Here is a 16,429-nt window from a genome sequence, read left to right as displayed (position 1 = left end):
GGAGGGGGAGGGAGAGGCCATGCTGGAACTTGTTGGGTCTGTCCTCCGAGGCTGTGTCCCTGGGGTGCACAGTGTTTGGGCTGTGCCCTCAGCTCGACGCCCCGTGGTCAAATTCTGCCATCGGCCCTCTGGTCTTCATGGTGATGTCTCTCTCAGTAACAGGTATGTGGGGGATACTCCCTGAAGAGTGTTTCTGTGGCGTGAGGAGGGACCCTTGTGGAGCAGGGAGCTTCTGAGCCTTTTCTGAGGTCCTTGTTTTGTCCTGCCCCCAAGGTCTGAGAGAGAGAGAGACACACACCCACACACACACCCCCACCCACACACACCCACACCCCCACACACACACCTACACCCCCCCACCCACCCACATCCCCCACACACACACCCACCCAAGCAGAAAGTAACTGGAGGAGGGAATGGGGGGGAGGAGAAGAGGTGATCTCTTTTGGGGCAGGTCAGCCTGGAAGCAACCAGAAATAAGGCTGGGAGTTGAGGCTAGTTTGCAAGACCCATGGGAGACCACTACGGCACAGAAGTAGGAGGGGGCGTGTTAGTTCTCTTGAGCTGTGGAGTGGAGGCCCAGGCTTGGGAGTATGTTTAGGCTCCAACTGCTGCATCCCCTGGGTCTCCTCTTTATCCCAGGCTGGCATTATACAATTCACGGTTCCTGAGTCTCTGTTGTACCCTGGATGGTCGGGTGCGGCCCCTGGTCTATACTCTTCGCTGTTGGGCTCAGGGACGAGGGCTGACAGGTAAGGAAGGTGGGCCTGAGGAGAAGGGGTGTAGGCAGACTGGTTCCTATGTTCCTTGGGGGTGGGAGGGTAAAGGCAGGGGCTGGCAGAGACTTAGGCCACGTGCAGCAGGCTAGGGGCAGTGACCAGGAGGGGCCTTGGTGTAATGGGAATCTGAAGATCTTCCCTGTCTCTTGGCCCCTTGATAGGCTTAAGTGACTCTGAGAAGCTTCCCTGATTGGAAAATCTACTCTGCCCCCTAATGGGCTGAATGTGGTCACATGGAGCCTGTGGCAGGAGGCTTGTTTTTCAGGAATGCCCACACCTTGGTGCTTTGTGATTGGGCAGTGGGTCAAGACATTCTCTGACCCAGGAGAAGGCTATATAATCCCTGATGGGAGGCTTTGCTTTGGAGTTCACTTTGGGAAGAGTTACATGATTTGGCCAGATGAGACTCTGGGCAGCCCTTGAGGCCCCAGCTTTGAAAACCCAGACATTGGCACTTCCCTCTCTGGTAACTGACTAGGTATGGATGTAATGGTCAGACAGCTGGAAGCCTGTCTGCTGATCTGTGTCTCTGTCTGTATTTGTGGTCTGCTTGTAACTTCTGTTTGTATTCTCTGAAGTTCAGGGTGCTGACTTTTTCCCCTGAACTAGGTAAATGACATAGGTTTGATTAAAGTAAGCTTGTGAACCCATTTTGAGTTGCTTTCCTTTAGAAAAGCAGATCTCAGAGCCTGTGCTGGCAGCCACCCTGGGGACGCTGGGGTGCTTGCTGCTACGCTTGGAAGCTCTCTGTGGCTGCTGGTAAGTCTCGGTTTTCTGCTCAGGGAGTGGCCCCCTTCTGAGTAATTATGCGTTGACTCTCTTGGTGATCCACTTCCTTCAAACCCGGGACCCTCCTGTGCTGCCTTCTCTCACAAAGCTCACCCAGATGGCAGGTATGACGTCCCAGGCCAGAGGCTCCTGATGCCCTCGCCCTCGCCCTCGCCCTTGTCTGCAGCTGCGTCTGCCCACATCACTGTCTTCCCAGTGGACAGACAATTCTCCTGTCTTTAGTGACTGTGAGTTCTCTGGGGAGATCTTGGTGAGATCTCTGTCTCCTGACCGCTTTTCCATGTTTCCTGTCCTTTGGTAGAACTTCCTTTTTCTCTGGTGTCCCCAGGTGAGGAAGAACGGGTTGAGGTGGATGGCTGGGACTGCAGCTTCCCTCAGGAAGCCTCCCGCCTAGAGCCCAGCACCAACACAGAGCCCCTTGGTAAGTGCCTGGAGACAGCCCAAGGTGGCAGGGAGAAGCCTGGGTTTTGGTTGGGACTGGGTTAGGTGGGAGCATAGGGCCCTTGTGCTCCTGGAAGCCAGACCAGGAGCCAGGAGGGTGGGGAAATCCTATCTCCAGCCCCTCATCTGGATGGATATATATGGAAGAACTCATATTCACTGGGCTTCAATTCGGCCTCCCTACAGCTACCCTCCTGGCCCAGTTCTTTTCCTGTGTCTCCAGCTGGGACCTCCGAGGCTCACTGCTGTCTCTGAGGGAAGGCCAGCCTCTGCCTGTAGCTGAGGGCCTGCCCCCTGGTCTCTGGGGGGGCTTACGCCTCGGCCCTCTGAACCTCCAGGACCCTTTTGACTTAAGTCACAATGTGGCAGCCAACGTGACAGGCCGGGTAGCTGGTCGCCTGCAGAACTGTTGTCGGGAGTCAGCTAATTACTGCCGAAGCCTCCAGTTCCAGCGTCGGTCTCCCCGGGGCCGGGACTGGGGTTTGCTTCCTCTCCTGCAGCCCAGCTCTGCCAACTCCCTGTTGTCTGTTACTCCCATTCCCCTGCCTCCAGCCCCCTTTGCCCAACTCTGTGCTGCCATCACCCAGGTGTTAGAGGAAACACTGGGGTGCCAGGTAGAGCAGAGCTGCAAGAGACAGAGGCCAGAAGAAGATGGAGATGGGGAGGAGTGCCCCCAGGGAGGGCCAAGTAAAAGGCTACGATTAGAGAGGGAGAAAAGGAAGAATGAAGAGCAGCAGGTATCTGAGGGGCACCAAGGACGGGGTGGTGTGGAAGAGATGGTCCTGGAGACTGATGATGAGGAGGGCCAATCATCAGCCATGGGGGACCCTGGGCTGCCGGGGCTTGGGCAGCATTTAGTTGAAAGAGAAGTAAAGCAGCTAGAAAAACTGGGGACCAAAGAGGAGAAGGAGACAGGGCCAGGGATGGCACGGACTTGGCTCTGTACGCTCTGGCACCGGGTGTGGCTTGGGCGGCGAAGGGTCCGGAGGCAGCTGCAGCAGCAAGCGAAAGGGGAAATGAGCTGGCTTCAGGCAGAGGCCCGGGTGACCCAGGAGCTGATAGCTCAGGAAAGCAGGAAGCAGAGACCAGAGCCAGTGCCTCCCCTGAGGCCACAACCTCTCCTCACTTTCACTGTTTCCACCAGCCCCCCTGGTCAGTTTCTCACTCTCACCCAGCTCCAGGATCCTCAGAGTCTGTTCCCAGATCTCCATCATTTCTTACATGGTTTTCTACCTCGAACTGTTCGGGGCATCCTAGGGTGTGAGAAAGGAGACTGAAGAGAAGAGGGGGTGCAATAAAGTGCTTTTGTATGAACTCTATCTTGGGGCCTATCTTTGGGGCACTGCCCTGGGGCTGGGTTATGAAGAACTTTTAAATGCCAGACATCCCATCCCTTCCAATTTATCGGATTGTCAGCTTCAGGTCTGAGCCAGGAATTTTTAGCTGGGAGCCTGGATACATTTCATGGAGGGATGTAACCTTGGATGGGGAAAAGAGTTATATCTTTATTTTCACTTATGTGCAAGGTTTCCCTTGTAATCATATGCATTTTGTTCACTTAAAAATTCTTCTGAAACCAAAGAGAGCACAGATAAAGCTAATCAACCAGTTTCCTTAATATCAACACAGAAATTTTAAAATGCTAGCATGGAGGTTATAGCAATATATCACAAAGATCCTGAGTTATGACCAGGTGGGAATTCTAGCAGGAAGGCAGGGCTAGCTCAATATAAGGAAAACTAAGCATAATTGACCGTATTATGATTTATTTTATAGAGCTAAAAGAAAAAATAGAACAAAAGGTCAAGAACATTAAAGGAATTAATGGGGAAAAATGTGAAGGCAACCTAGTAGTACCAGATTTCAAACTATATTACAAAAGGGTAATAAAACAATCTGGTACTGGCTAAGAAATCCAGTGGTGGACTATCAGTGGAGTAGATGAGGTATTTAGGAGACAGTATTAAGTGACTAGTAATCTGGTGTTTGATAATTCCAAAGTTCCAAACTTTGGGGGTAAGCACTTGGCATTTGACCAAAGCTGCTGGGGAAATGAAGAGAGGCAGAAATAAGGCATAGACATAGACAAGGCATTTCATACCATATACCATGATGAGGTCAGGAGGGATAAATGATTAGACATAAAGGGTAATAGAAGTAAGGAGAGCATGGGAAAATGTGCCTGTCGGATGTATTGATAAAGGAATTTACGACCAAACCAAAGATAGGATCATGGGAAATAAAATGGATAATTTTGATTACATGAAACTTAAAAGGTTTTGTGCAAACAAAACTAATAGATTAGCCAAAATTCAAAAGAAAACTGGGTGAAAAGTTCACTGCAAGTTTATCTGATAAAAGGTTTCATTTCTCAAATATCAGGGAACTTAACCAACTTTATGCACATTAAAAAGGATTCCCCAATTGATAAGTGGTTAAAGGATATGAGCAGGCAGTTTCAGAAGAAATCAAAGGTATCTTTAGGCGAATGAAAACGTGCTTTAAATCCCTCCTGATGCACATTAACACAACTGATTTACTACATCAGGCCCATCAGAATGACTTAACATGACAGAAAAGGTAAATAAATGACAAATGTTGGAAGTGATGTGGAAAAGCAGGGATGTTAATGTCATGTTGGTGGGGCTGGTTCAGCCTTAATGGAGAACAATATGCAGTTACACCCAAAGGGCTATAAAACTATGCATAGCCTTAGACAACAAAGCCACTGCTAGGTCTGTATGCTAAAGAGGTCAAAGAAAAGGGAAAGGGACCCATTTGAACAGAAATATTTATAGCAGCTCTTTTTTGTGGTGACAAAGAATTGGACATTAAGAGGATACCATCCATTGGAGAATGGCAGATGGATTATTATCGTGCTATAAGGAATATTGGGGGGGGGGATAGTTGCAAAGTGAACTGATCAGGGCCAGAAGAACATTGAACAAAGCAACAGTATTGTGAGGATGAATTGTGAATGACTTAGCAGTACAATGATGGGAGACTTTTCAGAAGAACCCACGATGAAAAATGCTGTCCACCTCCAGAGAGAACCGGTCAATTCTGAACGCGGATTAAGGCTGATTTGTTAAAATTAATTTTTCTTTTTTATTTCTTTTCTGTGTTTTCTTTTGCAACAAAGCTGACATGGAAATGTTTTGCCTGACTTCACATGTGTGACTGATGTAGATTTTTTTCTTAAGGGGAGGGGAAGGGGCAAGAGAATTTGGAACTAAATTTTAAAAAAATGAATGTTAAAACTTTTTTACATGTGCTTAGAAAATATTTAATGAAGTAAAAATATATTTAAAAAGACTACAGTATGAGGCTGGATTTGAACTCGCGTGTTCTTGACCCAAAGACTAGCTATCTGTACACTCCTAGCCGACATTTGGTAAAAAGTCACCTCTCCCCACCCGCGTGCCTCAGTTTCCCTGTTCACAAAATGCGCCAGCTGGGAGGAAGCGGGGAGGCGCGGGGTTTGGGTTTGAATCTCATCTTTGCCGTATGGAGATCTGTGACTCTTAGCGAGTCGCTTCTCCCCGCCCTGCCTCAGTTTCCCCAGCTGCCAGACGAAGTGACGGGGCAGGCCAGCCGGGGTTCCCGGCCCTCCGAGTTCCTTCACGCGGACGCGCTAGGAGGCGGGAGGGTGCGCGCTCGGGCAGCCTCTAGGGTGGCTCGCCCGCCCGCCGAGCCTTCTCCGCGGGGCGGGGCGGGGCGGGGCGGGGCAGAGGAGAAGACTCCCAGGGGCTCGGAAGCCAACCGACTGCCCTCGAGGCGAGGCCTTCGGCGGCGCCCTGTGCGCAGGCGCGCTCCGCTTCGCGACTTCGGCCGGTGAGGGGAGGGCTCGCCCTCCTGTCGCGAGGCTCCGTTCGACGCCTTCCTCGCTTTCCGGCCGCTCCTCCCTCCCACCCGCCCGTCCCTCCCTCCCTCCTCCCCCCCCCCCCGCCCCCCCCCCCCCGGCCGGACTCACTTTGCGGCAGCGCCGACGTCCCCACCCCCTTTCTCTGCGGAATCCCCATGGCGGCCGGGGTGAGTTCGGCGGCCTCGGGCCCTGGGGGGGGGCGCTCCCCCCGCCACCCCCCGTCCCCCCCGCCGCCACCCGCCTCCAGGAGGGGTCCGCAGCGTGGGGGGGGCCAGGCCCCAGCCGGGGGGGTCGTTGTGGGCCCCGCCCGCGGGCCCAGAGGAGGCGGCGGGGGGAGAAACTGAGGCCGGCCCGTGCCGCCGCCGGAGCCGGGTGCCTGGGCCTGCCTGGGCGCTTGAGCCCTCGGAGATCCCCGCGCGGGCCCGCCTCCCAGCCCCGTCACTCACCGGCCGGCCTTCGGACTCCCTGCCCTTCATAAGGGCCCCGGCGCCGGAGGCCTGACCCGGGAGCCGGGCCCAGCGGGGTGAGGGGGAGGCCAAGGGCGGGGGGGGGCTGGGGGGGGCGGGGAGGGGGGGGGGGCTGGCAGCGCTTTGGTCCCCGCCCCCATGGGGGCTGGCGGGAAAGGCTGAATCCTTGGGGCCGAGCCCAGGTGTTCAGCCAGCGCCGATTCAGCCCCTGGGATGCTGGGCCTCGGGCCCCTGGCCCCGGGCTGCTGTGTCTCCAGCCCCGCCTGCCCAGTGAGCCCCTCTTAGTGCTTGTTCGTTGGCTGCCTGGGTCGGGGGGTGGGGTTGGGAGCCCAGAAGTCCCTTCTCCGGGGGCTCCATCTGACCCTCCTGGGCATGGTGGCTTCCCCTTAACGGCCTGGTGAGACTTGAGTGCTTGATGCCCGGTGGAGCATGGCCTCGAGGAGAAGGGGGTATTGGGGGCCCCCTTGGTCCCTTTCACTGTCTTTGCATTGTCTTCCCAGACCCTGTACACATACCCTGAAAACTGGCGGGCCTTCAAGGCCCTCATTGCTGCACAGTACAGTGGGGCCCAGATCCGCGTACTGTCCGCACCTCCCCACTTCCACTTTGGTCAGACCAACCGCACCCCCGAATTCCTCCGAAAATTTCCTGCGGGCAAGGTGAGTAGAGATTTTCAGAGTCATTGTTCTCCAAGCATCTTCTCATCTTGGGGCTAGATCCTGGGCTGGTGCCTAGAATGGTTCCCCCCCAAAGTCACTGTTCCCCCCCAAAGTCACTGTTCCCCCTACCCATTCTAGGTTCTGTGGGTGGGAGAAAGGGGTCTGAATCCCTGTGTTGGCTTAGCACTGTGCCAGACCCTTTGTGGAGGAGCAGAAAGCACTGGCCTTGCCCTCAGGCTGCTGGTGATGGGTCCCTGTGGTTTTCCACGAGGTAGGGTCATTTCTATCTGCTTTCACCCCCAGGTTCCAGCGTTTGAGGGTGATGATGGGTTCTGTGTGTTTGAAAGCAACGCCATTGCACACTATGGTAATTGTGGGGGCTGTTGGAGGGGGTTGGATGGGCAGGGGCTTAGGGAAGCTGTTTGTGGTTAGAAGGCTGTTTTGGGGGTGGTGGGAACTCTGAGCCTTGTCCTCATAGACTGACCTCTTCCTCTTCCCCCTTGTGCAGTGAGCAATGATGACCTTCGAGGCTCGACCCCTGAGGCTGCTGCCCAGGTGATCCAGTGGGTGAGTTTTGCTGACAGTGACATCGTTCCTCCAGCCAGTACCTGGGTGTTCCCCACTCTTGGCATCATGCACCACAACAAACAGGTGAGCTCTGGGAGTGGGGCGCCGCCGGACACAGGGCAGCTCGAGGCCTGATCTTGGCTAGGACAAGATGAACTGAACATGGATGAGGGGGGCAGGTCAAGGATGGCCTTGGTCTCCTCTTGGCCAGCCGATGTCAGTCCTGCTGGGGCTGCCTTTCTCTATGGTCCACTCAGACTGGCTGCCTCTCTTGCTTTGTGTTGGCCACCCGCCATGGCTGGGAATGTTCCCTTTCCTCATTGTTCCCTCTTAGACAATGTGGTTTCCCTCAGGATTCAGTTCAGGCACCCCCTCCTTCCTTCATTTGCTGATCTCCTGTACACACACACAGACACACACACGTGTTGTCTTCTCTGATGGAGTATAAGCTCTCTGAGGGCAGGGACTCTGGTATCTTTAGAAGCTGGCTCAGTGCCTGGCAGAGGAGGTGTTTGTGCTTGATTGAAGGGAGGGGCTTTGATGGGGATCCCTGCGGATAGAAGGAGCCCTTGGATCCTCCAGGACCCTGAGGGCCTGAGTAGCCGAGCTTGAAGAGAATGGTCCATGGGATGTTTCTCTTGGTCTTTGTTTTGGAAAGCATTTAGGGTTAAGCCACTTTCCCAGGGCCACAGGGCTAGTTTTTGTGTTTGAGGCAGGATTTGAACTCAGGTCCTCCTAACTTCAGGGCTGGTGCTCTGTTCACTGTGCCAGCAGCTGCCCCTTCTCTCGGTCTTTGACCCCTGAGAATTGGCGTAGGTGTGACCAGGATGCTCAGGCTTGTCTCGTACAGTTTTAGCCAGAGACACTCACCATCCAGGGCCCTCTTCCAGGTGGTGCCCTGAGCCCAGCCTCCCAGAGGGGGAGTGAGTTTTGAGCCCAGCTTCTGCCTCTGACCTTGGCCAGATAGTCTCTCTTCTCTGGCCTCAGTTTCTTCCTTTGTAAGGGAGGGTGTTGGACCAGATGACTTTGAAAATTCCCTCCAGTTCTGCATCCTATGGTTTCTAAATTGGTAGAAGTTAGCATTGGAGAGAGACTTTAGAAGGCAGTGAGCGAGTGTGGCCAAGTTGTAATGGGAGAATACAGCACTGTCAGCTGTTGGTCACCTCAGCACATTTCCTCTCTGACCTCTTTTGGCAGGGCTCACTGGTGCTGCCCTGCCCTGCCCACCCTCCCTGGGGCCTGGCCAGGTCACATGGTCAGGGAAGGCACTGCAGAAGGGATGTCTGCCTGCCCCTAGAGGGGCGAAAAGGCAACCTGAGACTGGATAGAAGCCTCCCCAGAGTGGCACAGGCGGCAGAGGAGCCGGGAAAGCTGCCTGGGCTGTTGTGGAGGCCCAGGTTGGCAGAGTCTGAGCTGGAGGGAGCTGATGCACCTCCGGGCAGCTTGCACACGGATAGAGCATGGCTGGACCATAAAGGTGACCTAGGGACACTGTTTCCTTTTCTCCGCCAGGCTACAGAGAATGCAAAAGAGGAGGTGAGGCGGGTTCTGGGGCTGCTTGATGCCCACCTGAAGACTCGGACCTTCCTGGTGGGGGAGCGCGTGACTCTGGCTGACATCACAGTTGTGTGCACCCTCTTGTGGCTCTATAAGCAGGTGAGCGAGGCAGGCTGGACCCAGCCAGGACCCACCTCTGTGGCCCGCCCCTTTTTGCGCTCTCTGGGTTTGCCTCCTGATTTTTGAGAGGGTCAGTGCTTGCCCCCAGCTCTCCAACTGGTGTAGGTTGGGCGGCTCCCACCTGGGGCACCTCCCTCATTGGTGAGAGCCTTTGTAAGGCTGGGCCAGCACTGAGCTGCCGTCCCCTCTGGCCCTCCAGGTCCTGGAGCCATCGTTCCGGCAGGCCTTCCCCAACACCAACCGCTGGTTCCTCACCTGCATTCACCAGCCCCAGTTCCGGGCAGTGTTGGGAGAGGTGAAGCTTTGTGAGAAGATGGCGCAGTTTGATGGTGAGTGTGAGTGCCACGATGGAGGGAGAACCAGGAAGCGTTTGTTGGGTATTTGAAGGTCAGCGTTGGTGATGCCTTCCCACCGTGTTCTCCCACTAGCTCTTCTCAGAGTGTTGCCCGTCTGTGGCCCCCCACCTCCACCAAAGAGGCAGAGATAGGCATCTGCTGTGTCCTTGGGGCCGAGCTCAGTCGCTGTTCCTCGCTGGTGCCACCATTCCTCCTTGGCACCGATTGTTTTTTGCTGTTGTCAGTGTGTTTTCCTGTTTGCCTTACTCTGCGTCTGTTCAGTTGTCTTCCCATGTTTCTTCACGGTCATTTTCTAATGGTACAGTCATGTTCCATCACTCATGTTCAGCCGTACCCCACCCAGTCAATGGGCATCAAGTTTCCATGGTACAGAAGGGGAATTTTGTTGTAGAGGGTTCTTGTGAATGAGCTTGGGTGGGTGGGGTCAGAGGTTCTGGTCAGTCTGCCCTCTGCTCAGCCCTCAGGGCAGCACCCCCTTGCTGGCTTATTGCAGAACTTGGGGCGGGGCGTTGATCATTCTTGTGCTTGTGTGTCCTTGTTCTTGACTGCTGGTGTATTGAGGGCTCTGCATTCATGCACCCAGTACTTGCCTCAGTCATCTCGTCAGTCAGGCCTTTGTCAGAGATAGCTGACCAAAGATTTTCCTTACTTGGCTGCTACTAAATTCTTAATCATACAGAACCTTTTAAGTTTCATATGTTCAGGACTCTTATTTTTTGCAATTGGTTATAATTGTAATTACTTTTCTTCTTGTTCTTTGTGGCCTCATCTTTGATTTCTCAATATGGTATGTGGTATAAGGCGTTGGTCTAAATCTGATTTCTGCCTGACTGCTTCCTGGCTATTCTGGTCAAATAAGGACTTACGGAGACCTGAGGCATTGGGTTGAGTGGTCTTCCCATCTGTTCTGTCCTGGCTTTTTTGTTCTGGAGCCTTTCCCCAGGTTTTGATAGCTGCTGCTTTCCAGGGCGCTGGGTGCTGAGTGGGGCTGCTTAGGGTAGAGGCTGTGCCTCAATCCTCAGTCCATCTCTGCTCTCAGAGTCCCGTGCCAGAGATGGGGCTTTATCGGGTCCTGTTTCTCCCTTTCTCTAGCTAAAAAGTTTGCTGAGACTCAGCCCAAGAAGGAGGTCCCAAGAAAAGAGAAGGGACAGCGAGAAGAGAAACCCAAGGCCCAGGCAGAGCGGAAGGAAGAGAAGAAGGCAGCTGTGGCTCCCAGCCCTGAGGAGGAGATGGATGAGTGTGACCAGGCCCTAGCTGCGGAGCCCAAGGCCAAGGATCCCTTTGCCCACCTGCCCAAGAGGTAGGAGACGCCCCAGATAGGCATTGGCAGGGGACTGTGCTACTGCTACCGGTTAATTAGAAGCACTATATGGGCCAGGCCCTGGGCTATGCTTTCCCTCAAGGAGCCTACTTCCAGTGGGGGGATGGCATGTCAGTCACTGGGTCTGCCCAGGAGATGTACCTTAGCTCCAGCCATGGAGGGAGGGAGAGGCCGGCCAGTCAGGAAGGGACTGGACGATAAAGAGTGCCAAATGCCACAAAAGGGTTTATCTGAATTCTGCAATAAAACTAGCTGTGTGACCTTGGGCAAGTCACTTAACCCCAATTGCCCTCCCCTCCCCCCAAAAAAGTATCTTGATCCTGCAAGTAATAGGGAGCCATGGGAGCTTACTGAGCAGGAGACTGACCTTCCTTGGCACCTGTGTGTAGAGTTGATTGGAATCGGGAGATTCCATGAGGTATTTCTTGTAGTAGTCCAGGTGAGAGGGGTGGAGAAATGTTTGGTAAGTGAGAGGGGGAAGTGAGAATGAGGAGATGTCCTGATGCCAGGCTCATAGCAGTAATAGGGAGAGGAGGAGGAAGTGTGTTCTGAACAAGGTGAGTTTCAGGGGTCTGCTGGGATGTGTGCAGTCAGAGATGTGGCAGTGGCTGAATGTTAGAGCGGGAGGTCATGGGCCCGTGGGGATTGATGAGATCCCCAAGAGGAAGAGGAGGGTCCTGGCCAGAAGTGAGGTAGCTGATGCAGAGACCTGGAGAGATTGGGCGGCCTCTGGCTATTAATGTCGCCTGTGAAAGCCAGTTATTGTTTCTGTCCTGGCTGGCTCTGAGTATCTCACCTGGAGGCCAGGTGCAGTGAGGAGGAGGAAGGTGACAGCTAGCTGATCCTTAGGGGATGGATCCCAGCATTCCCCAGAGCCTGTGGGCATTGCCGCTTACATGGCCTTCACTCTTAACCCCAAAGATGCTTGTCCAGCAGCTGTTGGACCCAAAGACCCCAGGCCATTCTGTAGAGGCAGCTGGGGGTCTGCATTTGGGACTGGGTGGCCCGCCAGTCCGTCATGCCCCTGCTCACTAAGCTCAAATGTCTCTCAGTTGATCTCCTGGTCCTGATCTGCGGTTGTGCATGCACAGAACGTGCTAGTGGCCTTTGCCCCTTCTGGAGCATCCTGTAGCCTTGTGATGGAGAGAGGAAGGAAGGCCCGCCTTGTGGATTTGGGAGCCAGGCTGGGCATCCTGCAGAGGAAGGCATTGGGTGGACCAGGGGTTCTTAATCTCTGTTGTGGCCTGGACCCCTTGGGGTGATTTCTTAAATAAGTGAAGGCAACAGTGAAAATTAAGGTGTGATCTTTTTCCCTCCATATTCTTGGACCCTAATACAGATCTCTGGACCTGGCCATGGCCTCCTGGGCAAAGTGATCTGGAAGGGTCTTTCAGGCATTAAATTAGGGATCTCTGTGGGCACCAAAAGTAATATTTTGTAAAACAGTTTTTCACTCTGACAGTGGGCTTAATTTGCTCTTGCTCTGAAATGCCCTTGGCTTCCTTCCCCTTTGTCCCAGAGGTGGCCCTAGATGCTTGTATTTCAGCTGTGCCCTGAAGCCAGAGACACAGGCTCACAGGACTCTTCTTTTTTCCTTAATAGGATTTTGTTGTTTTTTACATCACTGTAACGTCCCCTAGTGTCCTTTCCTTCTCCCACTCAATCATCCAGTCTCCTCACAGAGAGGTGTTCCATGTAACAAATGGTATTTTTTATCAGGTAAAAAGGAAAAGAGTGGAAGCTGAAACTGCTGATGACAGCATTGAAATAGTCAGGGGGTGTTTTCAGGGCCTGAGCTCTGTGGCCGGACATCGTCCAAGGGCCCCTCCCCAACCAGGCCCCGCCCGGCACCACCAGACACCTGCCACTTCCCGAAGCTCAAGCACACCCTGGGACACTCTTCCCAGTTCTTAGCTGTCACAGGAAGTGCCTGCAGCATTATTGTCACTTGGTTGTCATTGGTCAGTCCCCTGCAGTCCATTTTAACGGACTGGTCTGCCCATGGCTGTGCCCTGGGGGCAGAGTGGTTTGGGCCCCAAGGGTCTGTGACTTGTATGTTGTGGCTGGGCATGTATCATTGAGATCAGTGGGAGGTTGATGTCTCTGTTCGTCTTAAGATCTTCACCTTGGCAGTTTCCCTATTTGTAAAATTATTGTGATTTAAATTGGTAGTATCGTGGAATTCCTTCTACTTTGTAGATCCGAGTGGTTTTAGTATAAATGCAGTGGGTCCTTCTATGCACTTTGCTGGGTCCTTTAGCCCCTCTTGGTGATTACAGAGTGAGTGGGGGGAGTGAAGGGCCAGGTGGTAAAGGGCTTTGAAAGTCCCTTAGAGGCTCGGATTCCTTGAGTCTAGCCAATGGTGAGATTTCTCAAGAGTCTGACCAATATGGTGGATCTTTAATAAACTTTATTTTCCTTTGGCTGGGAAAAAAAAGAAAGCTCCCTAGAGGGGTCCACCTTTACCTTTGAGGCAGCAGGAAGCCAAGGAGTTTATGGACTAGAGGAAAGACCAGGACCAGTCTCAGATCACCAAACAGTGGCAGCAGTGTGGCAGGAAGGGCCCCACCCCCAGCCCAGTGTTGATCCTTCTCACTAGTGGAAAGTGCCCTTGGGCAGCAGGAGACATTTACCTTTGTGGGTAACTCCATGGGAAGGACGGGAGCTGTGGTGACCCCCAGTGCCAGCTGCTGCTGGGCTCTGATGTGGGCTAGGATACCGTGGGCAGGGGAGGGAAACCGCCTTGGTCCAGGTTTCCTTCTGTGACCTCAGGCTCCAAGATGGGTTTAGGGGGCAGGGGAAGGGAGCGAGTCTGTGGATGGAGCAGGAGTGGACGCCAGGGGGCAGCAGTGACTGCCTGCTGGAGCCTCCTTCCCTCAGCGCCCACGCCCTCCACATGCCGGTCATAGCTGCTGGGGGGAAGGGTAGTAAGGGAAATGGGATGCTGGGAATGGCCCACCCCACCTGCTGCCCTGTTTACAAATGCTTTTTGTACCCCAGGCTCTGTGCAGGCTCCCTCCTGCATGGGCTGCATCCCAGCATCCCTGGAGTGCTGTCCACACTGACCCTTCTCGTTTTCTGCCTTCCCTGCAGCACATTTGTGTTGGATGAGTTTAAGCGAAAGTACTCCAATGAAGACACGCTGACGGTGGCCCTGCCGTACTTCTGGGAGCACTTCGACCGTGATGGCTGGTCCCTGTGGTATGCCGAGTACCGCTTCCCCCAGGAGCTCAGCCAGACCTTCATGAGCTGCAACCTCATCACTGGTAAGTGGGCGAAGGGGCCGGCTTGGCAGGGCCCGGGGGGACCCAGCCCGAGGCTGACGCTTCTCTCCCCCAGGAATGTTCCAGCGCCTGGACAAGCTGAGGAAGAATGCCTTTGCCAGCGTCATCCTTTTTGGCACCAATAATAGCAGCGCCATTTCTGGAGTCTGGGTTTTCCGGGGCCAGGAACTCGCCTTCCCGGTGAGCTGGGACTTGCTCTGCTCAGGCCTTGGGCACACGGGTTTCCTGTCCTTGCCTGTGGGCTGGTGTGCTAGAAGGTTGGGGGGTGCTGGGCCTCTCCTGCCCATCACTCACTGCTCCCCTTTTCTTTACAGCTGAGTCCAGACTGGCAGGTAGACTACGAGTCCTACACGTGGCGCAAGCTGGATCCTGGCAGTGAGGAGGCCCAGACCATGGTCCGAGAGTACTTCTCCTGGGAGGGGGCCTTCCAGCACGTGGGCAAACCCTTCAATCAGGGCAAGATCTTCAAGTGAACACCCTCCCCTGCTACCACCTAGCTGCCTGCTTCCTCCTCTGCAGGGAGGTGCCAGTCATTAAACGAAACTGAACACAGAAACCCCCACTTGAGTGTCTCCCGTTATTTAGGGAACCAGCTGGCCCCCCACAGTGTGTGGGCTGGGCTCTGTAGTGTCTGTCTGTCTCAGTCTCTTTTCCTCTCCTTCCCCCCGCCTTTCTTAAAAAGTGTAGCTGGATGTGGTGAGTGTCCAGACCGAGGGGTTGACTTACTGTCCCATCTGCCTACTGAGACTGAGCACAGACCAGGCGTGTCCCCTGCAGTGGTGGATGCTGTAAGGAAGAGGGCAGGACTGGCCTTGAATTCTCTGTGGCCCCTCACTTGACCACCCTGGGCCTTAGTTTGCTTCTCTAATCCAGGTGCCCTCTAAAGTCCCAGCTCTGGATAAATCCCACCCCACCCCCAACCCCAGGCAAAGAGGATGGGGCTCCTGACTGACTTTTAAGGCCTCTCCTTGGCTTTTGGGAAGAGGGAGGGACCTGGTGCCTCCCCCCCCCCCCCCATTCTGCCCTTGGACCAATCAGAAAGCCGCTTGGCCTGGGGGCACTGCAGGCCTTCATGTCTCAAAAGATCTGTGATAATTCTTTCACCTTGGATCCTGCCCTGGCCTCATGCCATTCTAGCATGGAAGGTTAGTGAGCAAAGGCCTAGGTGGAGGTTTCCAGTGAGTCTGACCTTATTCCTTGATTCCAGGCCTCTTCTGCCAGCCCAGGTGTGGTCTTTTGCCAGCTTTGGGCTAGGTTGCTGTGCCCCTAGCAGCCAAAGTGCCAGGTTATAGCATGAGGGGGTGCCAGACCAGTGGAGCTGGGACCTCCCTGAAGCTGTCTGGCCCCCCTGCAGCCTCAGAGTTTCCCACTGCTCCCCCACTCCTCTCTCAGCCTCTTCACATGGGCTTGGAGGGTTGATAAGAGAATTCAAGGTTCCATTTTCTCCCCAGAAAGAGGATCATGATGTCTTAGCTGCAGGGTCTTTCAAATGTGATCATATGGTGCTTTATAGACTTTGCAGGGCTATTGTAGGCTATCATCTGGGCCTGGCTGTGGTAGTGACTGAAGTGGGGAGGAGATCCACCCCCATCTCTTCAAATCCCCAGCTTCCTTGAGGATTTTAGCCTGGTCAGAAAGCCCTCCCTGATTCTCATCAGCTCCATTCAAACTCCCAGGTTTAAGACGGTGTTTCCCTCCTCACGGTTTCCCCAGCAGCATCTAAACAGGACCTGAGTTTATCTGGCTGGTGCATGCCTGTGTAGACCTTTCTAGTCTCAGGTTTCTGAGGCAGAATCTGAACTCTGGTTCCGTGGATGCAAGGCTCTGTTCAGTCGTGTGGGATTGGCTTGGGAGGCTAAACTCCCCCCCCCCCAACCTGGCTATTTAGAAGCCTTATGAAGGAGCCTCTATATTGTGAATAATCGGCATTATCAAGTTTTTATTAAGCCCTGGGTAAGGGTTAGAGCCGAGAAGGGTCCTGCCCTGTCAGAGCTATCGATGGGAGCCGCCATGTAGACGCTGCCTAAATGTTGCCTCCTTGGGCAGGTGCCTGTTAGCGGAAGAGCCTTGGGTCTATGGGAGTGCACTGAGGCCCAAGTACTTTGCTCAAAAGTGTGATGCGGGCCAAGGGGTGTGGCGGTGGGGGGAAGAGCGCCTCCCTAAAAGACTGGAGGCTGCTGTAGGCCCGGGTCTTTCAATAAGCATTTATTAGGCGCTCATTGTA

General features: G+C 54.1%; 2 protein-coding genes across 2 annotated transcripts in view; both read left to right on the top strand.

The window, feature by feature from the left end:
• Nucleotides 1-5,324, top strand: part of TUT1 (terminal uridylyl transferase 1, U6 snRNA-specific) — a 10,064-nt gene extending 4,740 nt beyond the window's left edge. The window contains exons 5-9 of the mRNA XM_069066133.1: nt 1-162; nt 643-752; nt 1,562-1,672; nt 1,897-1,989; nt 2,196-5,324. The exon at nt 1-162 is cut by the window's left edge and continues 200 nt beyond it. Of these exons, the coding sequence (XP_068922234.1) occupies nt 1-162; nt 643-752; nt 1,562-1,672; nt 1,897-1,989; nt 2,196-3,286 (1,567 nt within the window). The 3' untranslated portion in view covers nt 3,287-5,324. The remainder of the gene's footprint in view (nt 163-642; nt 753-1,561; nt 1,673-1,896; nt 1,990-2,195) is intronic.
• A 630-nt stretch (nt 5,325-5,954) lies between these two features.
• On the top strand, nt 5,955-14,761 carry EEF1G (eukaryotic translation elongation factor 1 gamma). Its single transcript, XM_069066132.1, has 10 exons — nt 5,955-6,041; nt 6,842-7,000; nt 7,304-7,367; nt 7,509-7,651; nt 9,080-9,223; nt 9,444-9,573; nt 10,693-10,900; nt 14,015-14,187; nt 14,261-14,385; nt 14,520-14,761. The coding sequence occupies exons 1-10, from the start codon at nt 6,030-6,032 to the stop codon at nt 14,676-14,678; spliced, it is 1,317 nt and encodes a 438-aa protein (XP_068922233.1). The 5' UTR covers nt 5,955-6,029; the 3' UTR covers nt 14,679-14,761.
• The last annotated feature ends 1,668 nt before the right edge of the window (nt 14,762-16,429 follow it).

The sequence above is a fragment of the Petaurus breviceps genome, unplaced genomic scaffold (genome assembly GCF_028583685.1).
Source record: "Petaurus breviceps papuanus isolate PSGF00001 unplaced genomic scaffold, PetGlider_PUasm1.0 90721, whole genome shotgun sequence".
NCBI classification, from domain to species: Eukaryota; Metazoa; Chordata; class Mammalia; order Diprotodontia; family Petauridae; genus Petaurus; species Petaurus breviceps.
This window is presented reverse-complemented; position numbering and strand designations above follow the sequence as displayed.

Excerpts from the sequence above, each read along its gene's own strand:
- EEF1G (XM_069066132.1), top strand. Across the intron at positions 9,574-10,692 it reads GAAGATGGCGCAGTTTGATG|CTAAAAAGTTTGCTGAGACT; the intron begins GTGAGTGTGAGT and ends CCCTTTCTCTAG. Across the intron at positions 14,386-14,519 it reads GCCAGGAACTCGCCTTCCCG|CTGAGTCCAGACTGGCAGGT; the intron begins GTGAGCTGGGAC and ends TTTTCTTTACAG.